General features: G+C 41.5%; 1 protein-coding gene across 12 annotated transcripts in view; it reads right to left on the bottom strand.

The window, feature by feature from the left end:
- Positions 1 to 15,886: 15,886 nt before the first annotated feature.
- Positions 15,887 to 24,703, bottom strand: part of Syne1 (spectrin repeat containing nuclear envelope protein 1) — a 436,344-nt gene continuing 427,527 nt past the window's right edge. For all 12 annotated transcript variants that reach the window (XM_071612898.1, XM_071612903.1, XM_071612905.1 and 9 more), the window contains 2 exons: positions 24,534 to 24,592; positions 15,887 to 17,353 (listed from right to left, as the gene is read on the bottom strand). In XM_071612898.1, the coding sequence (XP_071468999.1) occupies positions 17,113 to 17,353; positions 24,534 to 24,592 (300 nt within the window). In that variant the 3' untranslated portion in view covers positions 15,887 to 17,112. The remainder of the gene's footprint in view (positions 17,354 to 24,533; positions 24,593 to 24,703) is intronic.

Here is a 24,703-nt window from a genome sequence, read left to right as displayed (position 1 = left end):
AGGCACCATCACATGCAAGTTTTAGGATCACTGGAAATTGGTTTTTCAGAGCTTCAGGTTATCAACACAATGGTGATAAGCCATCATCCATTTGTAAGATGATGAGGAGGATTAAATAAGTTTCTCCTTGAAATAACTGTATTCTATTACTTAGCCCCAACTTCTTCCCAGTGAGAGACAAAAGAAGCTTTTTGAGTCCTTATTTACGAATGAAAGAGTGAATAGATGATTGAATGATCTGAAATATATATGCTTAGATCAAAAACCGGTTATCCCCACCATGGAGATAAAGCAGGATGACTGGTTTCCATTTCAGGACATCCTTTCCTCTCAGAGTTACCTGTTTTCTGTATGACTCACCTGACGAATGGGGGAGAGGAGCACATGATGTATTGAGAGCTACATCACATACAGGCTCCGCATCTAGATTACTCAGTTGGAATCCTCATCCTACCATTTACCTTGCCATCTTGAGTAAGTTAATTTCCCTGTGCCTCATTTTCTTTTCCTGTAAAGTGTATTAGTCTGTTTTCCATAGCTACTACTGAAGCCAGATTGAAAGATAGGTAGGTAGTGCAGTTAGGTAAATCGGGTCTAATATCAAGTAAAATCGAAAATGAAGGCCGTGTTGAGAATGGAGCCAGGGAAAGCAGAGCAGCACTTGGAATGTTAAAGTTCCCAAGACCCAGAGCCCATTCTAAAGAAATGTTAATGAAACAGCTCCCAGCAAATAGGGAGGTGCTAATCAAAAGCGGCCCCAGGCCCTTCCTGCCCAAGATTACTCCTCTGGCCCCTCTGCCCCTCACCTTTTGGGTCTCCCCACCTACATTCTATCACTGCAAGATAACAGGACAAAGGACAGGAACACCCACAGACAGAAATACATGCAGGAAAGCTGAAAGAAGACCTTAGCTGTAAAAGAGGGAAGACCTCCCCTTCCACAGATTCCACCTCTTGGGTCCCCTTCTTTCTCCGGGGAGAAGTCGTTTCTGCTGTCCTTTAATAAAGCTTCCACTTTCCACTCTACACTTGCCTCGGCGTGCTTCTCTGGTGTTATACTTCAGCATTGGGGAAGCAAGGAATTCGTCACCGGTAAACAGCGGTAACACTATGACAAAATATTTAGGCTAGGTAACTTGAAAAGAGGTTGATTTAACTGACGGTTTTGGAGGCTGAAGTTCCAAACATCATGGTGCCAGCTCTGGCAACATCTCAAGACCAATGGCCTTACTGTGGGTGTGAGAGTGATAGGGATCACATGGTATGGACAGGAAACCAGAGAACTTAGAGAGGCCAGTCCTGCCTTTTTATAACCACCTTCCCTCTAGAGATCTGTGTAGATCTGTGAGCTATGTTAGTCTCTTATGAGTTCAGTCCACCTCCTCCACCTAATTACCTTTTACCAAGTCCCACCTTTTAAAGGTTCCTCCACTTCTCAATATCACCACACCGAGGACCAAGTTGTCAACACAAGAACCCTGGGGCGTGGGTGGGGGGCATGCTCATATCATATCCAAATCTTAGCACAGAGTGGGAAAGAGAATACTCCCTCCTGCCCGAAGGAGGGTTGTGAAGACTACTTTGGCTCATCCATGGAGGGCACTTAAGGGCAGTGGCTGACATTTCTCCTCTCTTCCAAGAGTCCTCTGCTATTGTGTATCCAAACTCACTTATTTACTAGGTTGGGTTGGTTTCATCACATTTTAGTCATAGAGTTATTTGATTTTCTGGTTATTTGATTTCATAGGATACCTGTGAAGATTAAGGCAGACTCACTGTTTTAGTCAGCTTTTTTTGCTGCTGTGACTAAAAGACCTCACCAGAACAATCGTCAAGGAGGAGAGTTTTATTTGAGGGCTCACAGTTTCAGAGGTCTTAGTGCATTCACAGCCAGCTCCATTCCTGGGGGCTTGAGGTGAGGCTGAACATCATGGTGGAAGAGTGTGGTAGAGAGAAGCAGCTCACATAATGATCAGGAAGTCGAGAGAGAGAGAGAGAGAGAGAGAGAGAGAGAGAGAGAGAGAGAGAGAGACTCTACTTGCCAGAGACAAAATATCCACCCTAAAGGCATGCCCCCAATCACCTCCTGCAGCCACCTCTATCTGCTCTCAGTTAACCAATCAGCTAATCCCATGGAGGGGGGATTAATGCAGTGATTAGGTTAAGGCTTCCATAACCCAATCATTTCTCCTCTAAACCTTCTTGCATTGTCTCACAAAAGAGTTATTGGGGGACAACTCACATCTAAACCACAACACCTGGAGTAGGACCAGGCATCTGAGGACTCTCTGCCTGTTATCCATTAGGGCCACACCTCCTGCTGCTGTCCAGGAAACTTACACCAAATGGATTCTGCTATTGGTTTGAATACATCTTCTTTTCCCCCCCTCTGTTCCTCCATACTGACTTTTTGTTGTTATTGTGTTATTGTGATGAAGTAGGAAATGTACATTTGGTCTCTACCCCACTTACTGAGACAGAATTCCTTAAAGTCTTGAAGATAAGTGTACAAGGAGAATCTTCTATTCTCTTATCTGGCCTGGGACCCTGGTTCCTGACATAGTGCTCCCAAATTCCTTAGAATTTTGTGGGGGTGATAACTGAGGTAGAATAGAAGAAATTTTAAAAATAGCTAGAAAGGAGACACAAAGGAAGGATGTGAATTTTTTTCTAGATTTTTCTGAGACCTCTTCTGGGTGGATAGAAGTATACCCGACCCAAACTGAGAAGGCCCAAGAAGTCATTAAAACCTTATTAAAAGAAATAATTCCTAGATTTGGACTTGCTAGGTCACTTCAGAGTGACAATGGACATTTCTTTGTCTGAAAGGTATCCCAGGAGGTGTTAAGGCTGTTGGCATTGCTCACTATCTTCAAACCTCCTGGCACCATTGATCCCCAGAAAAAGTCGAGGGGGCTGACTTACATATCAAAACTACGTTGGCAAAACAATGCTGAGAAACTTCAATGTCCTGGTCACCTCTACAGCCTATTGCTGTGTTAAGAATCAGAATTGCTCCTAAAACTCTCTCCAGCAAGCCCTTATGAGATGCTTTATGGAAGACTTTTTCTGACCCCCAAAGAAAGGGCCCTTTTCTGGTTCTCCTTAGCATTCCCACAGCTGTTAAGTCACAGGGGCACACTCTCTGAATCTGTGAATCTAGAAATCATGCTGTCCCTCTTGAGATTTTGCAGAACCAAGACCTTGACAAGTCTGGAATCCATCCCAAGACTCGAACAAGACTTGCAATCAATATTTCCATGAACCTCTAGAAGATTTACAAGTATTATGCAAAAGAAGTGAGAAGGCTGAGCAAGGATGTTTGTTTGTATGTACCACTCAGGGACTCTCTTACTCTTTGTGCTTATTTACTGTCATGGGGTGGGGAGGAGGTTAATATCTCACAGGCATGTGACGCTTCTTCAAGGTTATCAAAGAATGGTTCTACACCCAACAAATCCTGGCCTTTCTTTGTCCCCTGTAGATTAGACAGGACAAGATGTTCAGGCCTTGCCTAGGCAGGGTCATTGTTATCAGCCCGAAGTGACCATAGAAGACAGGTCTTCAAACTTCATCGTCCCTATGATTAAGGGATTAAATTGGTAGGGGGTGAGGTAGGGTAGAAGAAATAAAAAACAGGTAAAAATGAGACATAAAGGAAGGACAAGGAAGGAAGATTTTAATTCAGAAGTTCTACATATTTTTCCTGGACTGTCACATCCTGAGACTCTCTTTTCTAGATCTGTTACTCCCAAATTCCTGAGAAATCTATAAATCTACGTGTGCAGTGATATTTTTCCCCCAATAATTATATTAACAAAGAGGTATGATACCTTGAGGAACCTAAAATGTAGGGGGTTTACTGTGAAGTCTATTGATCAGATAACAAAGACTATATCAACCTGAGGATCTGGAGGTTGACCAAACTATCAAAAACCATCTTGAGGTCACCAGACTGATATCATTCCTATATACCTTCCCATATCCACCCCACAATGAGTTTCTTTTAAGAGAACTCCCAAAGGGCCTCTTTCCCTTGAGATTGCCTGCATTCTTCCTTAAATGTCTACCTACTTTCTAAATAAGCCTCTGTCTGTGCCTCTAAATGATGCATATGCCAAGAACCCCTCTGGTCTTGAGTCCAGTTATCCCTGCTCCCTGGAAACTCCTTAGACACTTCCTGGGAGACACCACTTCTCATGTGACAATATGAACACCTTTTGTTCTACTGAGGTGACTCTTGGTGGGCTTTGGGTTAGTCTGAGGTGGGGGCTGGTTGTACAGGAACCAACTTTGCATAGAATTGGAAACTTTCAGCTCCAACATGTGGGAAGGGAAGAGAGGCTGAGGGCTGCATTGCTCACCAATGGCCAAAGATGTGATCGATTGTGTGTGTGTGTTTGTGTATGTATGTATGTGTGTGTGTGTGTGTAGTGAGGCCTCCCTTAGAGGCCCAAGAGGGCAGGGTTTAGAGGGCTCTGAATAACTCAACAGGTGACGGTGCCTGGAGGGTGGTGCCCAGGGAGGGCATGGAAACTCTGTGCCCCTTCCTCCGTACCTAGCTCTATTTCTTCCTCTCTGTGTTCACTGGAGCCTTCTTTAGATCCTTCAACACCAGCAGCAAAGCTATGGGTCCTCATGAACTGCTGTGTTCTGATGCTGACCCAACAATGGAGGGTGGGGAATGGGCACAGTACCAGGCAAAATGCCACAAATTCAACCTTCACTTACCCAAAGTTAAGCAGTTTTTCAAGCATGAACATTTCTCCTATTGTTTCAGGCCTTTGATGAATTTGCAGAGGGCTGAAATGTTTGCTGTTGTGAGTTTCCTTCTGCTTTTGAGTTGCATTTTGGATCCAGCAGTTATCAGTCTTTTCATTGGGCCAGGCATCTACCCTCTCCAAGCACCCTGTTCGTCCCTTGTCACCCTTCACAAAATACCAAGGAACAGAGTTGTCTATGTGTGCTCTCTGCTATTTTCCCTGATCAGCCAGGTTTTGAGACAGTCCATGGCAATCTATGGAATTTCACGTCTTTCCTTTGGAGTGTATGAGAATGGGAATGGCTAACAGAGGGTTGATTCAATGTGCTCACTGGCCCAAGATCACATTCTCCATTGTTACATATTCTCAAGGCTTTGGGAGACATTTATACTCAAAACTACCATGTTTAGATTCGTTTCTCCAAAAATATAGAATGTCTACTCTGGGGAAGCAAAAATTTCATAACTTTGCTTATTTGGACTATGTGCATTAAAGGAACTAGTTCTAAGTTCACATCTTTGTGAGTTTACAATTGCAATATTTGGAGATACCACAAAAAGAATAGATCCAAATATGGGGAGAGATGTACATTCAAGATAGAGACAGACTTTCCAAAGAAACTGCCTACACATGCCCTGGAGCACCTGGTGATGGTGAAGGTGAACGTGGGGAGAATTCCTGAAACAGCAGGCAATTTTGCATGGACTTGGCCGAAACTAAGTCCAAGTGTTGTTGAAGAGGTTATCTTAGAAGATGGGATAATGTTTGATTCTCCTTTCTACCCTGGGAAGAACCACACACATCCACACTCATATATACAAAAGTACCTTTTATTGAAGGCTTCCCTTGACCAGGGACGACTTTTAGTCCTTATTTCCAGGTACTCTTTACCACTCCCCATGAAAGCAAAAATATGACTATCCTTGTTTTACAGGTGAGGAATCTGAGGCTTAACACAGTTATGTAACTTTCCCAACCTCAGAAATGGGTGAAGAGCAGATATGGGCTGAGTCTTCCTGACCTTATACTTGAGTAATAAGAAGTACCACTTGGAGCTTCCTAGAAATTATTAAAGTCACAGAGTTCATACGAAAATATACTAAAGGACCAGAGAAAACACCAACCAATTTTGCATTTTAATGAGCTTTCACATTTACGAGTAGAAAGAAAAAAGTCAATGAACTTTTAAGGCAAATGTGATCCTTTAAAGCAATATACCACCTTGACCAGAAGGCCTCTTGTGGTGCCTTTCCACTTTTGAAGAATCATGTTCCCCTTTTCCACCTAGGAGGTGGCCATTCCCCAAAACTATAGAAATGCACACAGGTCAGTTGTCCCCTAGCTGAGATGCTTGGAACCAGAAGTATCGTGTATTTCTAAGTTTTTCAAATTTTTGGATATTTTCGTGAACTTTACCCGTGGAGCATTCCTAATCCCCAAATCCAAAATCCAAACTGCTCCAAAATCCAAAATTCTTTGAGCATCATGTCAGCACTTGAAAGGATTCAGATTTTGGAGCATTTTAAAGATTTCAGATTTTTGGATTAGGGATGCTCAGCTGTATAAGGGAAAAATTTTCAAGTTTATGAAAAGATAGGAGGTTTGAGGAGAGAATCTTATTTTAATTACTTGGCAAGGTTGGTTCCAACTGGTTAAAGTCCCAGATTATAAGAATCTGGCTCCAGGCAGAAAAAGGAACTGAATCCAGAAATGGTAGAAATCAAGGTTGGCTGCAGCTTCTTCCTATGGAAAAAGTAGCTAAGCCTTATCCCAGGAATGGGAAGGCTAAATCACAGAAGTTATAGCGTCATGGAGGAATTTTTCATCCATATTCTGTAATTGCATTGAGGCAAAAAGATTAAATAGGTGCTCTTTCAAATTTCCTGTGTCCCATTTGACTAAAGTGTCCCCACTGGTGAAAGTGTCTTGTTTTGTCCCCAGGAAAAGGTGCTAGGACCTCATCCAGGTGGTCAAAGCATCCAAAAACCTGAATGAACAAGGTTTATCACCTGCCCAACTATGTCACCATCCCCTTCTTAGTGCCCATTCTGTGAAGACACTCATACACCCCCCTCTTATTTATTTACTTACTTATTACAAAAATACAATTATATGTATACACATCATATTGTTCCTTTTCTTGATAAGAACATCAGCAATATTGAGATGTACAGTTCTTGATTATTAGCTGTATTTGTCATGCTCTGCAAAAGAAAAAAAAAAATCTCAAAAACAAATTCAAACTTATTCTTCCTCTCAAACTCAAGTTGTGTCCCTTTGGATTCTCTCCCCAGCCCCCCACCCCAGCCTCTGATAACTGTCATTCTGCTTTCTGCTTCTGTAAATTCAATCATTTCACATTCTGCATATAAGCAGGTACACATACACTCCCTGTGCCAACCGGATGTGCCTAACTCTGAAAAAGCAGCCCTGCAGGCGGACTGGAACCCTCAAATTCCGGACATCAGCATTGGCAGCCAAGGGAAGTGTTACCGCTGTTGACCGGTGACAAGTTCTTGCTTCCCCAATGTTGAAGAATAACACCAAAGAAGCACGCCGAGGCAAGGTCAGAGTAGAAATTAGAAGTTTATTAAAGGACAGCAGAAAAGACTTCTCCTGGAGGAAGAAGGGGACCCAAGAGGTGGAATCCGTGGAAGGGATGTTGTCTCCCCTTTTTATAGTTCTTTCAGTGATGGAATGTAGGTGGGAAGGCCCGAGGGGTGGGACACAGGTGGGCCAAAGAAGTAATCTGGTCAGGAAGGACTTCTGAGTCAGCACCTTTTTGCTGGGGGCTGTTCATTGACATTTCTTTGAGGTGGACTTTGGCCTAGGGCCTTTTCAGGACTTCATTAACATTCCATGAGTTGTCCTGCGTTTCCCGGAATCATTGCCAGCATGGCCTCCATTTTAGATTTCACTCGATATTAGACCGATTTATCTAACTACACTGACTACCTAACTTTAAATCTGGCTTCAGAAGGACCCGGGCTGCTGGCCTGGCAGGTGTCCCAACTAGGAAATGAGCAACACAACCTGGGAGTGGCCAAAGGATTTGCAGAACCCTCTGTGCTCATCACTCACAGAAGCAGATGCCATTTCCATTCTCAAGACTAACATTAAAGTCTTGTCCCACGGCCCTCCATAGAACCCAAGGGCAAGGAATGGGGTGGGGGGAAGAAAAGGAAAGATGAATTTTTCATGGATGCCGCAGGGTTGTCTTTGGGGAAGAACCCTAAAGGGCAGTCAGATAGAAGTGCAGCAGAGGGGATCGGGTGCTGAGTTGCCCCTGCAGGACTGAGTTCCGGAAGTCTCCTTGGAGAAAGGATTCTGCCGGCTGCATGCTACCACTAATGGCATTTGTCTTAGGCAATTCTATCTCTTGGGTCAGCACACTTGTTCTGTGAAGTGTCCCAAGGACGCATTTTTAGGCATTTTGTTTGTTTCTGTTTTACAACACAAAAGCCATTGTTAACTCAAGGCCTGGACTGTACTTCTGGAGGTTACAAGGCTACCTAAGGTCCTGCCACGACTTCCCTCTGCGGGTGCAGAGTGGGAGCCCGCAGAGTGAGGCCCTGCTGGCTGCACACACCTGGGTGGGCTCAGGGCAGATGCTTCCCGCGGGGCTGTCAAATCAAAGACAGAAATCTGCCCTCCGTGCTGTGCCTATAGTTAACAATATTGCTCTGTATACATGCAAATTCATGGAGGGCAGATGTCCTGTTATGTGGCTTTTGTAACCAAAATTTAAAAAGAAAAATAGAAGAGGAAAGAAAAAAATTCTAAGCTGTTTTCTTTTTCTAAAGTATATGGGGGAAGAAGATCTGGTAAGCTCTTCCCAGTAGACATTTTTAAATTCAATTTGAAGCTGGAGGGAACAGCAATAAAATACTATAATTATCCCTTCATACTTGCCTGAACTGTTTCAACACACCACATATATTCTGTTTAATCCTTATATCAACCTCTGCAGCAGGAAGTATTATTATCATGCCATCTTACAGAAGAGGAAACTGAGGAACAGAAAGGTTAAGTAACTTGCTCGTTAGGAAGTAGCTGAGCTGGAAATTCAGCCCAGATGTTTTGGCTCCAGAGTTGATGCTGTAGGTAGATTTTCCTGAAGATTTGGACGAAAGGGCTTTATGAAAGCTGCCCCATCTGTTCTCCCACTCTGATCCACAGGGTGGCCAGGACAGGGGTGACAGAGTAGGACTTGAGCCCCATGCAAAACCAGGCTTGAGTGGCATATCTCCTGGGAGGTTACAGAGAAGGATCAGAGTTCAAGGCAAATGCAACAGGATGATTGGTCTCTGAGGCCTGTGTCAGGAAAGGCACAGGGAGGACCTGCCCCACCCTTCCCCCAGACACTTACTTCGCTGCCTCTGATGGCCTGAGGGCACCGATATGCAGAGTGACTTCTGGTGGTAGACAGGTTTTTGGTTTTTCCTGAACTAATGAGTCTCATGAGGACATCTCCCCTAGGGAAACTCTTCTCCTGGGATTCTGAAAGTCCCCTGGGCAGTGAGACTTGTCACAAATTGGTGGCTTTTGTCACTTTGTTATTTTTCCTTGAAACCAACCAGGAATTCAGGATGAAATCTAGAGTGAAGTCACCCAATAGGATTCTGCTACTTTGAATAAAGGACCTATCACCACTTATTTGAGGCATACACACATTTTTCTTCTAAATTAAAAAAGCAAATCAAATATTGCCTCCTTATAGAACAACAGAAGTGCCTTTTTATTTTTTAAAATTGTCATTATTCTTACAAAAATTTGGGTCTAAAAAGCCAAATAATAACTGTCAAATTTAAATAATAAAAATGTTTAAAATTGTTTCTCCCTATGACTTCAGTAACAATGTCATGTATTTTATTTGTGTTGCTCAGAGCAACTTCTTGCCTCATGTAAGATACACTTAGCTTTCTTTATACGAAATTTGGAATATATTATACAAATTATTCTAGATCTTATTCGTTAAAATTTGAAATTATATGGTAGGTATCTTCCCCTAATCAATATGTACATAGATTGATCTTATTTAAAAAATGGTTGCCTCATAGTAAATACTATTTATTAAACAAGCACAAACTGACTGGCATTGAGGTTATTAAAAAGAAAAAGAATATTAATAACAGGAGGCATATATTTCTTATGCCTGATTGGTTTTAAGACAATTGTCTATTCTTCTAAAAAAATGCCATAGTAATTCCTTTATATTAACTATAAAAATGATTCCATGGAGAGTGTAGATATATTAGAAGGAAATACAAGCCAACATTTGCATAATCTTGGAATGGAAAAGGCCTTGTTGATACAAAGTTCAGAATCTACAAAGGAAAAAAAACATATCAGATTTGATAACGTACCAACTAAAATGTTCTGGTAACTAAAGGAACTGTTAAAGTTAACACAAATGATATAGAGAGCTAATTTCCCTCATATACAAAGAGTTCCTTGAAAATATAAAAAAAAATAGAAAAATGGTCAAAGGATATTACAAATGAAACAATTAACATATAAACTAGTCATGAAAATGCAAATTTTATAAACAATTTGCTACTGTTGCCTGAGTTGGGCAATATTTTAGAAAACTGATAACATCTAGTCCTGCCCTTCCCAAACTTGTCCATACAGGGGAATTGTCTGGGGAGCTTCAAACAAATACAGATGCACCATGACCAGTACTTGTTTTAAATCCTGGGGCTATAAGTTTTCCAAAGTTCCTGAGAGATTTGAAAATGTAGAATTTGGACATTAATAATTTGGGAGCAAATTATTAATTAATAATTGGGAGGTTCTAAGAAAAGGTGGGACTGTAACTCATCATGACTTTCTCAGAAAGTAATCTGGATGAAGTCATTAAAATGTATTAAAGGTTAGAACATACATACCTTGTAATTCAGTAATGCCACCTTGAAATAGGTGCCACCTTAGAGAAATAAAAGCCATGTTACACAAGGGTATACTTTCATGTCCATGCAAGAATGTTTACTGCAGCATTGCTTAATAGCATGCACCTGGGAGAAAACAACTGCTGAGAAAAGACATGATTATTTCATTTAGGGTACTGTCCCCCAGGTCCATTCAAGTTGTGGCAAATACACAGAGACATATATTTAAGGCATCCGATGCAGTGTCTATGGCACAGCTTATGAGGGACTTTGTTTTGATACAATTGTGGCTTCAAATTCACAGAGACAGAGAAAGGATAGCTGAGGGGAGAGGAGAAAATGGGGAGATTGTATGTCGAAGGACACAAACTAGTAGATAAGTAAGATGAGCAAATTTAGAGACTTACTATCATTGTGAGGACTAAATTTAAATTGTATTGTACTAGGCATTCTTGTTAAATGAGTAGATTTTAGCCACGCCTACAAAATTTTTAAGTGAGATGATAGCTCTTCTACTGTTTCACTATCATAATTATTTTACTGTCTATATATATATCCCAGAGCATCATGTTGTAAGCCTCAAATATACACAATAAAATTTAATTAAAAATATACTGTGATATTCAGTGCAGTGAAGATGAATGCATATGTACAGACATATCTGCAGAATACAAGTAAGTGAAAAATGCAAGTCACTGAATAATATAAATAGCCCTGATTAAAAACAACTGTGTATGTTATTTGAGAAAAGTAAAAAGGCAATAGAAAGGTAACATAAAATTGGAAAATGATCAAGAGAATGATAAAAAATTTATCTTTAGAAGAGAATCTTTTGTAATTAAAATAGTTGATTTTTTAAAACAATTAGCCTTTTAAATGGACACATATACAAAGAGAGAAATGGTGCCTGTCCTAAGATTATTAACAATTACACTAGAGTCACCAATATATGATACTAGTATATTGACAGTTACAACATATTTGTGTTATATATTTGTATTATTGACTTGGGCATTTTACTGTATTTATATATTATACATATGTATTATCATTATAGTCAGTTATACTATATACACAGCAATGGCCAGATAGATCAACAGCACAGGACAGAGTCCAATCTGAAAATCCAGATTCATGTGGAAACTTACTGGTTGATGAAGTTGACATTAAGAGTTATGGGGAAAGATGGGAAACTTGCCACGGCAGCCAGGGGGAGGGTTAGAGGGCTCTAGGATGGGGCAATCTGGGGCAGGCAGTGGTCTGGAAGCCCATCTTGGAACCCAAGGTGACACAGATGCTTCTGATTAGGAACCGCACTTAGGAAACCTCTGGCAACCTGCATTCCTGCAGCTCCCCACCAATCTGTACAGCTCACAGAAAGGTGCAGTGCAGGCGGAGGGGGTGGGCTGTGCTGGGTTCCTGCCTAAAACTGTGGACTAGGGTTGGAGGTAGCTTCATGAAACTGCTGTGGATGTTTCCAACTACTTGGTAGCTTTGCCTTCTGAGCCAATGACTGCCTCAAAATTGGTTCCAGCAGGGTTCAGAATTGGCCTGGAGTGCACATCTTCAAGGCCCTGGTATGCATCTTCTTTGAGGAAGTTAGATTTCTTCTGGACTACCTATGGCATCCGATGCAGTGTCTATGGCACAGCTTATGAGGGACTTTGTTTTGATACAATTGTGGCTTCAAATTCTTTTATGTTCTAATGACTGTATTGAGTAACAGGTGAAGAGTTTTGCAAGGCTGATTCATTTTCCCAGGACCTTCGTGGTTTAGAAAGATGGCTCCCAAGTCCCACCTGGCCTCCTTGGCTCCCAGATTCAGCATTCCTCATGGTTCAGCTTGGATAGTAGTGCATTCACTGCCTGGTTTTTATGATCTATTCTCAACTTTTTAAAAAAAATTATTTTTTATTCTTATTTGTTATATATGACAGCAGAATGCATTACAATTCATATTACACATACATGGCACATTTTTTCAGATCACATTTTTTTTTTCCCAGAGGCTGCAGGAAGCTGCTCAGCAGAGACTCCAGTAAGTGCCCTTGGTCTTCCCTGTTTCACTGATTCATCTGAAAGGGAGGTGGTCCCTATTTCAGGCCTCTCTGTGATAGTCCCCAGTGGCCTCCTCCTGGATATTGTGCAACTCCATGGGAGAGGTTAGGGAGAAGCCAGGAACTGAAGAATGCAAGTCATTCCTTTTCAGTTTCTTTATCTCTGAGTTGCTCTAGGTATAATGATCAACTACAGTTATCACAATGTATTATCAAATCTAAAACTGCAATAACCACTCCCAAGAGAATCCTTCCTTTCCTCACCCAAATTATCTTTTTAGTGCTGCACATGCTAAGCAGAAATTGGCTCTAGGCTTGTAAACCACCCTGTTTCCATAGACTGACAGTCACTCTTTTTAAAAATACATCCTACATTGACATAAATTGGATGAGAAAGTTAAGAAGAGAGGAAATTTGTATGTAATTACCCATTCAAATGGGTAATTAACAAGAAGTTGTGAGGTCCTGGCTGAGACTCAGGATCTTAGAGCAGTTCAGGCCACACAGTGCCATTTACTGGGTGCTGCTCTTCCCAGGCATTTTGGGCTTATTTGACATGTGCTTTCGGACTATTTTAATGGGTGTGCAATTGCCTGGAGTTGATTGGTGATGAGGAGGGTGGATTTGCTGGGCACAGAGCAAAGAATCCATCCATGGCACTGCCCTGAGTCTTACCCAGCCCAGTTCCTTGGGGGCCCTGCTTCTCTGGCCATGATTAGCTTGGATAAATTATTTCTCTCCTATATTCTTTGCTTTATAATCTTTTATATGGCTTGCCAATAAAATTTCTTAGCTATAATTGCTTAATATGTGGCCTTAGGGTATAGGCTATAAATCAGTCTATCCCAACCTGCCCTCTTACAATAAATCTCTGCCCTCAGTTTGCTGAATTTCCATTCTGAGTCTTTTGAAGGTATCTCTTCTCACTTCTTAAAAATTAACAAGGGGATTTGTTGTTGCCCAATCTTCCTGTTCCTGCTCCTTGGGCACAATTTTCTTTCCTTCCTGGATTTCTTATTGTCACTACTTTTAGTTTCTAAGCCTTTAATTTGCAGCTTCACTTTATGAATTCTCTCTGTGTCAACCTTCTCTAATAATTCTTGTGTGCTTGTGAAAATCTCAATACCAAAATGTTACTATCCTTCCCTTCTCCGCCTTCCGGTCAATTGGTGGTTCTTTGATGGTGCCTTTCCTTACCCATCATACACTTGGGACATTATTCTTGCTCTGCAGGCCACAATAGAGCTCCTGACAGTCCTTGCTATAGAAATATGAGCCCCTTCGACTGCCATCAGTGTTCTTCATCTTCTATTAAAATGCTGTTTCTCCATGAAGCCTTTGATGTACACATCCTCCTCTCCATTGCCAGGGAAGCAGCTGGGTGCAGGGGAGAATGCTCCTAAGGGGACCCGGGGCCCCTCCTTCAGAAGGCACTTGAGGTTGTGAGGCCTCCGACAAAGGCCCTGGTCTCATCTTTCTTGTGCATGGCCCTTATTCCACGGGATGAGCTATATCATCTGGGGAAATCCCTGACCTCCTGGCTTCAGTGCTTATATCCCCCAGGGGTCCCTACTTCTTCATTCTTCCAGTGCGCTGTTAAGTATTCAGAAAAATTAAGGAAATGCAGGTCACACACCCCAATGAGCATGTCACAGGGTTTTAGAAAGGCAAAAATTGTATTGTACTCTAAGTTTTTTCTTGATTAGGGCTGGCATGGTGACATACACCTGCAATCCCAGCTACTTGGGAGTCTGAAACAAAAGGATTACAAATTTGAGGCTATCCTTAGCACTTTAATGAGTCCTGTCTCAAAATAAAATTTTGAAAAAAGGGTTGGAGATGTAGCTCAGTGGTAGAGAACATGAAGAGCAGGTGTACTGCAACAGAGCCCCAGTACAGTTAAAAAAGAAAGAAAGAAAGTAAGTTAATGTTTTTCTCTAGAGGGGCCAGGGGTGTAGCTCAGTGGCTCAGCATGTGCTTCGGATATGTGATGCCCTGGATTTGATCCCTAGCACAGCAAAAAGAAAATAACATAATATAAAACAAAATAAAAGAATTTTTTTTTTTCTCTGCAACATTCAACATTGGATTCTTCAGTGACGGGAGATGCCAAGGAAGTCAGTTACCTTGTTTGGAGCAGAAGTGCCTTGGAAGTCCCTTTGTGCTCACCTTTTCCATGCCTCCTGCCCCACATTGGTGAGTTCCCTAACAGTGGCAAGGTGTGGTGGGGAAGGGGGAACTGCTCCAGGACAAGGCCTCTGCTTCCACGCCTAGGGGCCAGGAGCGACAGAGAAATGAGGGAGGACTGGACACGTAAAGCATAGTTTTGTCTTCTCTATAAAAGAATGTCGCTCCTGAGGGCATGACAGGTAGGGGAAAGTAAAGGTGTAGCCTGAAGGTAGAAAGCACAGTCCACATAATAGAAAAGCCACAGAAGGAAGTTTGGTTCAGAGGAGTCTGGAGTATGGTAGAAGATCCACCAAGAAATCTTCATGGAGTAGGTGGCTTGTCAGCTAAGTCTCGTGAGGGAGGAACAAAGGGAAGGTGAGAATAAAAAGATGGAAATAAGAAAACATGGGGCATTCTTGTCAACGGTAGGAATAAAGCCACCCAGGCACCTGCTTAAAATGCAGGCTCTATGGTCCTGCCCCAGGGGTCAGGTGAGGACTGATATGAGCCCGGGAATCTGAAAGCTTCGAAGCCTCAGGAGGCTGCCTGGGATGGCACTCAACCTTCATGCTCCATGGAATGGAAGCCAGGGAAGACAGAGCACCTCAGTTTAGTTTCCATATTGGATTTAGAACAGGTTTCATAAACTCAATTACTTACAGGTTGTTACAGGCAATGAGAGATGTTGATGGGTTATAAGCACAAATGGAAAACTGTCCCTTCCAGTTCTTAAAGACAAGCCAATAAGCCCCAGCCATTGTTGCCATGCAGGGTATATGCTCAAGGTGCTAGAGCCTTCTATTTCCAAGAGAAGCATGAAATCTGGGTCTTGTGTACCCTCCTCTCCCTAAATTATTAAATGACAGATTAAATGCCATGAGTATCACATGGTTCCACGAGGATTGCCAGTTGGCAAGGTCAGAGGGGCAGAATAAAATCTTATGTATTTGGACTTGAATGACAGGCCGAAATCGTACTTAATGGATAGTCAATGAACAAGAGAAGGTTTTGTAGCAAAGAAGGAACCTGGTTTATTTTGTTTTGTTTGTTTGTTGTTATTCTTTGGTATCAGGGATTAAGCCCAAGAACTCATACATGCTAGGCAAGTGCTCATCCACTGAGCTACATCCCCAGCCCAAAGAAGGCACTGGAACAAAAGAGGGCTTCAAGAAGGTTCATGTGGCCGTTGTATACCCCTGGATGGATCAGAGAGGAGGCTTTGGGCAGGAGTTCCTAGGAGGTGCTTCCAACTGTGCAAAGCAAATGGAGAAGAGAGGGTGAAGATGTCAGGAAGCAGGAATGCATGAGGTCTGATTGGCTGTGGAAGGAAGAGGGAAAAAGCGATCCTCTGGGTTCCTCTGTGTCTAAATATGTAATGTTTCCAAGCTTCCTTTTCCTTTAATACATCCTGATTTTCCATCTTCACTCATCCCACAGAAAAAGATCAAGTTTCATTCTGATCAGTGCCTGCTTAATAATGAAATTTAGAATCTCTTTTTTTTTAGGGAGAAAAAAAAACACAGACAAAATATTGTACAGTATCTATAATAAATGCAAATAAATCAATACAAACAAAACTTGGCTTTAGCAAACTGTACATACATAAATATCTTTTTTTAATACTATAACATTCAACTTTTTTCACATAAAGCCTTTCATAACCTTATTTATTACATCTTTTTTTTTTATACCTTTAAAAAAAGTGCCTTGAGAATTTACAGCTTGTGCTTCTAAAGCAAAGGTTAGAATGTCATGCCCAAAAGGAAAACAAGGTAAAAAGGAAGCTGCCATATAAGCTCTTAAAAATTGTATGTTACAAGGTTCTAAAATCTCTTCAGCACTGATTGGTTGGTAGATTGTATGATAAGGGTCCTTGGTTGATTGGGTGGTGGAGCAGCACCATGGGAAAGCTGCCCAGGTGGTCTACTGAAGTCCTCGGCTATGCATTGAATGGGCCAATGGCCCAGAATTCATGAGTCCAGGAAACTTTGGATGTCCTTACTTCAGTGCTAAGGCTCAGAGTCTGGAACAATATTTCTTCGAAACCTTCCATTTACGTCATTGTTTATCAACCACATCTGAAGCCGTGATTTGCACACATGGATATGGAGGAGAGCTAAAGTTGCCACATGGAGGGCTTTCATCAAGATCAAATCCTCTGATGGTTTGGGCTTGCTGCTGGCCCAATCCTCCTGATGCTACCAACACTTCTGTAGCAAGCATCTGCTTGATTCAGAGTGGAGGAGGACCATTTGTGTATCTGAGCATGGGGTGGAATGACCGGGCAAAATTGTTGGAGAGGGCACAACTGTAGTCTTCCTCTGACATTGGTACAAGGCAGGCGAGCCCCACGAGGAGCAGCAGGAGGAGTTGAAGGGGGAGAGCCGCCCGGAGGACTCTGAGCAGGAAGGCTCTGCCTGACCGAGCTGGCCGTAGCTCAGAAAGGGAGGAATCGGAGCCACCTTTTGTGGACCTGAGAGAAGAATCAACATAAATAACTCAAATAACTCAAGTATTAGGTGGATGTTGCTTTTTGTTTCTGCACCTTCCGGGAAGCCAAAGGGCCATGCAAACTTGATAGTGGGTGGCCATCCTTCAGCAGTATGCCCAGGACTCCCCCCACCAAAGGAAGAGTTTCTGGAAACTGCACTAACAATACCCACGTCATCAGTCAGCTAAAGGTAACTAACTGGGTTGAAATTCCATTCCTTTTATCCCTTATTTTGGTAAATTTTTTTTCTATCAATAAAAATAAATGCTCTAAATACATTTTCCAGCATAAATTAAGGATATCCAGGACAATTAAAGTGTAGATGTTTGAGGCATTACATTTTTGATTTAAAAATATCAGCGTTATTGTTAGGCAAAGTTAGTTGTTGTGAGAGAATCATACAAAGTACCCCATCTAGCCATCCTGGGTGTGTTGAAATCTGCACCCAAGGATAAAAACTGTCCTGGTCATTTGGCACAAACCAAGGAGCTTTACTTATAGAGTCTACCTGGCTTCATCTTGCACTGAACCAGCAACTGGCTCTGACATCAGTGGATTCCAAAGCTACATGAATAAGTAAAAGCAATGGCACCCATCTAAGAATTATTGTTAAAGGACATAGTTTCCAGGCTGATCCTGTCACTAATTATGTGGCTTTGGGAAAAGGACACCATTTTTTCTGGAGAGGACGGTTTGTCATCTTGAATCCCTTCTAGACTCAAAATTTCCTAGTTTGTGTTTATCTTCCTTTTAAATAGTACATTTGAGAGTAAGCACAAATTTTCAGTATTCATATTAAAGAGTGCTGGGAAATATTGAATATGAAAGTGGCTTCTGATTTTGGTGCTCCTGTTTTCTCTTGAGAGTAGCCATTGGTATTTTGTTTGGTCACTGGTAGAATAGATGAAAGGTACAAATGCTATTACAAGAGGTGTTTCGTATGCACCCACACCTACACAGCATGAGCACAAAGAACAGATGTACAAAGAAGACACAGTCCCACACACTGAGGATGAATTAATTCCTTAATGGTTTAATAGCACTAAATGTAAAGACATCGAATGGGAGGCTGTTGGAAAAATATGAAGATGTAAAAACTGCATTAGTAACTGCAGATTTGGCTCATAAGAATACTCTGCATTTTAGCTCACCTATTAGCTGTTAATTTCTAAAGACAGATTACCCAAGTGTCCACGGGGGATAAATGGCACCTGAGAAAATAAGTGTTAAGATAAAAAAAACATATAATCCCCTTAAAAGGGAATACAGGGACTATGCAAAACTCTTTATTAAACCATCAAAGTAACATGAGAGATAGATTAGTTCTGCAGAAGCCCCAAGCAGCTCTGTTCTGCACACTTCCAAGCATGCTTCTTGGAGTGTAATGGAGAGAGAGAGAAAAAAAATGACTGGTCTATATGAGGACTTTTGTTTTTTCTGAAGCTCATGTCTAATGGTGGCATAACCTTGAACAACCTGCTTAGAATTCACCTCTAAGTGCCAACCTTGTCATCAACCTCTTCAAATTAGACTTGATGGTCTTCCAACTTCTCAGTTCCATGTCTTATGTGACTTATGACTTCTAATTTGTCAGTGTTAACAGTCTCCCAACTGAGAGGCTACAAGAGTTCAATCACCATCTAGTGGTTGAATTGCTTAACTATCCTATGGTAAGACCAGTGAGCTGTTCCTAGTGAGCTGAAGAGCAGAAAAAAAGAAAAAAAAAATGTATGTTTTGTGGAAATACAGTAGAGCATTAAAAAAAAAAAATGTCATATACCTTACTGATGAAAGGGAAAACAGAAGCATGTCAAGCTATCTAATTATAAAATACTCATCTTGAGATCAAGCCTCTTTAGACAGTATCTAATCCATCTCCTAATTTGGGAGATAAGTAGCTAAGGATAGTTAACATTCATACTCCAGATTGCTAGGCAACACTCTTAAGGAAGCATTTATCTTGGATTCTCTCATTTAATCTCACAACAGACCTCTGAGGCTTATTAGCTTCAGTTCATAGGTGATGAAAAAAGTGGCTCGGAAAATGAAGCAGTTGGCCCAAGTTTACCTAGCCAGCAAGTGGCAGAATCAAGATTTGAAGCCTGGGATGTGAACTACCAGAACATGGACTCTGTCGAGAGCTACACGACTTGTCCCAAGTATCAAGATTAAAGGAAGAGCTCCAGCAGGAACTCAGAGTTTCCAAATCCCTGCCCACCACACGCTTGATGAGGCCATGATTTTTTGGTTGGGGGTTATGAATTATAGACATGAAGGTCAAATTTATGACCCACGTATCTCACATGCAGAAGCAAAGAAGAAATCTTTGCATCTGAAGGTATTTTAAAGTGGTTTCTTTGTGTCTAAAATGCCTCTAGTCAGAAAGCCTAAGAATATCACACCTATCACCAAATCCCTGTGTGGACACAAGGACATTGTTTTTCCAGGCAGGTGTATAATCACGGGCAAGTAAATTCTCTCTCTAGCCTTCAGTTTGCTTGTTTGCAAAGAAACGCGATGCCCTAGTACCCTAAAATAATTTCAGTCTGACAGTTTATGCTTCAATGGTTTGTTTCAAAACATGGTGAGAAAGATGGAATAAGCTACCCACAAACTCTGGATTGTGTTTTTCTTCGGCATATCCTTCCGTTGATGTGAAAATATGACTTGGCAAACACCAGTCACCACTTGTAACTGGGTGAGTTAGAACAGAATGGCCCCATCCTATCTCATTTCCAAATATCTAACTGATTCATTTTCAATAGGAGACAATTTAAGACTTTAGTGATGGACAGGTGTGTATAGAGTTGATAATGCAACCCACAGAGCTGGAGCACCCCTCTTTATTAATCATTAGCTCTCCTGAGCAATGAGGTCAAAGATCAAGATCAAATCAAAGGCTGTTCATTGGCTAATTCTCTCCTGAGAAAAACTAGAAAGATCACTATTTTGGGAATATGGACTCACATGTTAAGGAGGCTTTTGGAGGACATGGCACATTTAACAGCATCAGAGCATTTTTTATTAAAATGTAATTGGTGCATGACTTCTAATGTTTAAGAATGTCAACATAGGGAGCAGAAATGGGCTGAGAAAAGGTCAAAGAGAACAGACAGTACCCAGTGACTGCTCCCACAGTTGAATGCTCTTAAAAACATCTAGTCCATCCACCAAGAAAAGTGCCCACTCCACTTGGGGTAACTACCAGTTTCAACATGCTCAAATTTGCTTCTCCTTGAGGATGACTCTGTTCTAGAGATCTTAGCAGTAGATTAATGATCCCAAAGTGAAAGGGTATTTTTAATATTTATCTATGGACCTAAGGTCACCCAAGTTTTGAGAGTCTTGGGGACTTGCTGACTAATCACTGGTCATTCTCCACTGATCTTACCACGTCCATGCAAGCAAATGCAGGTGGTGTTTAGATAGGAAAACTTAAACATGTGAATGTATTCAAGGAAGGTGGTCAATGCAGGTATTTTAGATAATTCTGTCCAGGAAAACATGGTCTCCTCCTCTACTGCAAATATTTATTTGTTTCTCATTGTTCTCACTCCTTCAAATTTCTGAGTAAATAACTGCCCAGGTGTTGTTGTTTTGTTACTGTCCCTAAATAGGCTATCCATGATCTTGTTGCCTGCCCCTTATAAGTCTTTGAAACTGCAGTGTTTATTTACGTATAAAAATATGGCTCAGAAGACAAGTTCCCAGAATCAATTTAGGACTCCAGTCTCATTTTGTTTCAAATTAAATATTCTGGCTGTTCCTATACTACATCAGGCAGCCTGGGGACCTGTTCTGTGAGTCCCCTTACCCACTGACAGTCTTTCAGTAGAGTGGTATTGTTAACATGTCAGGGTTAACCCGGGAGAGACCTGAGTTCCTGCCTGGGTTCACGTGCCATAGGGTTCTTGTGCAGGCTAGATGAGGTAATATATACACAACACTTGGCATGGCACCTAGAACATATTAAATACTAAATAGATGTCAGGAACTTGTCATTATTATCTATATAATTATACCAAGGGTATGTTGACTCATGCCCCTGGGGGTTGGCTGGATTCAGCCTCTGCTTTCAGGAAGCGTTCCTGATTGACTAATATTAATTTCAAAGGTGTGACAAATTTCTCCAACTGCCTCACTTGTTCCCCAGAAAGACTGGGAAGGGCTGAATCAAAACAGCAAAAGACATACCTCTTGGAGCCTATCCCCTACAGCTGTCCTTGGAGTATGGGTGGGCACCCTGCCTTCAGGGCAAACTGCTTTATGCTGAGCTCTTTGAAAGCTTGGAATAAAGAGATACCCAGGAAAAGTGCAACAGAAAAGATTTGAAAACAAATTCCACGAGATACGGAACAGCACTTTGAGCAAGACTTTAGTGTACATGCAAAAACACCCACTGGCTTGCTTAAATATATTTGACCACCTTGGATGGATTTTTAAATGAGGCCTCTTTTCCCTTTCAGTGTTTAAGCCAGCATTTGCCACTCTCATTTCATCTTAATTTTTCTGTGCAGAAGGTGCCAAAGACTGTGTCCACGGCAATTCTGCATTTTATAATTCTGAGCTTTTGGATGAAGTCATCATTCACTGTGCCTGGACTGCAGAGCAATTATTTTTTTTGTCCTGCTGAAAAGTGGAGTGAAATCTTTCCACATGTCAACTTCAACTCATCTACTGTAGAGGTTTGAAGTGGTGATTGGGTTAGAAAATTTTAAGTCTGATGTATGAAAATTGTACCAGATGGACCATCACAAACATTGCTTTGAAGTACATTTCTAAGGTATGTTTACCCTCAAATAAAAATCATGAAAATTATGAGTTATTATGAGTGTGTGCACAGATTTTTTTCAATTTCTTATAATTTTAGGAATTATCTGAAAGCCTCTTATTATTGGTGCAACAAGTTTCTTAATGAAAGAAACTATATTATATTAATTATGTAGGCCTAGGACCTAAATGTAGTAAGTGTTCAGTAACTACTGGCCTCAGTCCCTATGCAGGCTTAGAATATTAAATGAGGACACAGAATTGTCACCATCAAATCAAAATAAAATATGTAACAGGCTAGTATATTATTTAAGTAACCACTCTCTTCAAATGAACACCTGGGCTTTTTCAACAGAGCCCCTTTTCCTTCTCAGAAAAAAATGTGTATCTAAAATGTTCTTGTTGAACTGAGGGCAACATTCTAAACTCCTGTGCTTCAGCGTTAACCTTTCAAATGTGCTGGGCCAGTGCAAGATCAAATGCAAGGTATCTCCAGTTGCAAGGTAAAGGGACACCGTGGTAGCATGGATAGCATGGATTGTGAGTGAAGTCCACTCTCCCCTGGAGCCTCTCTGGTTCACTCTCAGGTTTGGGTGAATCCAAGCTAAAATACCAAGGAGTTGAGAAGCCTGGGAACATTCAACCATAACCTGTCTGCCAAGGTGTCTGATGAAGGACACCATTCTGGTATTCCACCCTCTCCCGAGTAGCCAAGTGGACATTGTGCTGAATGCTTAGAAAGATGTTAATCAACAGTGCAGGGCAGAGCAGAGCTGAAGGCGTCTTGTGGACGTGGCAGAGAGAAGGTGGCTGTCCCAGCTGTAAAGTCCTGTTAGGAGGTGTGTGGAAGCTCCTGCTACCCTAAGAGACATTAGGGCTTTGATGTTTCAAAAGATCTGTGGACTGTCCAAAATAACCGAGGGAGCCCACAGATGTGATATTTGGAAACCGTAAGGTGATTTCTACCGGTGTTGAACAAGAGGGTAAGAGGTTTTCACTTTCTCAGCTCAACCATTTGGTTTGACCAAAGAATTGTTCTCTGGTTTCCTCAAAGGAATGCTATGAGGATATTCTTCATCTCTGCTCATGGCACATTAGCAATGTGTGGGGAGAAGAGAGATTATATAACACAATAATCTGTCCATAGTACACGACTGTCTTTTGCTCTAGGGGCCGAAGTAAATATCAGAGCCCCCTCAGATGTCCATGATCACCTTCAAAGTACCTAGGAGTTTCTCCAAATTTCATTGCTATTATTTTGTTATGGAGATAGGAAAAAAAGATTCCACTAAATCATCTTCAAACAAAAAGGAAAAGGAAAAAAAAAAATGGTAAAAGGAGACTTAAAACCGGAAAGCATATCAAAATATCAAAATCCTTTCTGCGAGACTTTGATGGACCAAATGAAATAGCCAGTCCTTCAGGCCACAGCTGGAAAACTAAAACTCTTACTTGGTTTACAGTTCTATCTTTCCTCATCCCCACCCTCCTTCCAGGAATTTAGATTCCTGCTCAGTGGAGATCAAGTTTCCAGGGGGACAAATACTTTTCCAATAAACTGCTTGGGATTAGAATAAAAAATAAAGAAAGAAAGAAAAAAAAAAGAAAAATCCAGCTTCAAGGACAATTTTTTCATTAAAAAAAAGTTTTCTGGGGAAACATGAGCTGATTAGTGGAAAGGCGAAGGAGCACAGACATCACACCAACAACAGAGAAGGCAAAGCACTGCTAACTGTGGAACGGGGATCTCAGACAAGGCGTGGAGCAGGGAGACCAGCTGAGAGCGGCTCTAGAGAGCACTGCTCCTGGGTCCAGAGGAAAGAGTCTGCCAAGTGTGAGGAAGGTGCATGGCTGAGTGTGCTGGCATTTTAGGGCAAGCCAGAAGAGAGGGAGAAGGTGCTTATAAATTTTAAGTGAAGAACACCAAATTAGGACTTGTCATTTTGAGAAGCCAAAACCCACAATCTGGATAAAACAGGAAGATAAAATAAAAAGCTGGGGATGTTAGTATATTTTATGCAGATTTGTGGGTTCTGTAAATGGTAAAATAATTTACTGATTGATTACCTGTCTTATTGTAAAATCTAGAAAGAAAGAGGATGATGAAAGTCTGCCATGAATCAAAAGGTGGCTGTGCCACAGCTGTACTGAGTCCTTGTGGACACTCAGAGTACACTTTGTTGGGAAGGACCAGATGGACTATGTGTAGCCAAAATTTGGATAGGGTCCAGATTTGTGTTTTACTTTTAGAAATGCATCTTCCAATTTACTAGGAAAGAGTGTGGGCAGAAATGAGTGAGGCAGACCACACACAGGCCTCCCTACATCATGGACCATTTTCATCATCCTCTTGGAGTTCTAGAACAGTGTGGAAACCAGGAGAACAAGGTACCTGCTATTTGGACTGCTGACAGAGGGTCCAGGCTGTGAGAGACTACATTTGCCTCGTGGCTGTTTGCAATGAACAGGGGTAAAGAAAGAAGAATGTTCAGTCCAGGCAAATAAAGACAAGCTACTGATGAAAATCAAACTAAAAGTGCAGCAAAGGAACAACGAACCAAA

Source organism: Marmota flaviventris, chromosome 6 (genome assembly GCF_047511675.1).
Source record: "Marmota flaviventris isolate mMarFla1 chromosome 6, mMarFla1.hap1, whole genome shotgun sequence".
Classification (NCBI taxonomy): domain Eukaryota; kingdom Metazoa; phylum Chordata; class Mammalia; order Rodentia; family Sciuridae; genus Marmota; species Marmota flaviventris.
Note: the sequence above shows the minus strand (reverse complement) of the source record. Positions and strands in the feature narration are given on the sequence as shown.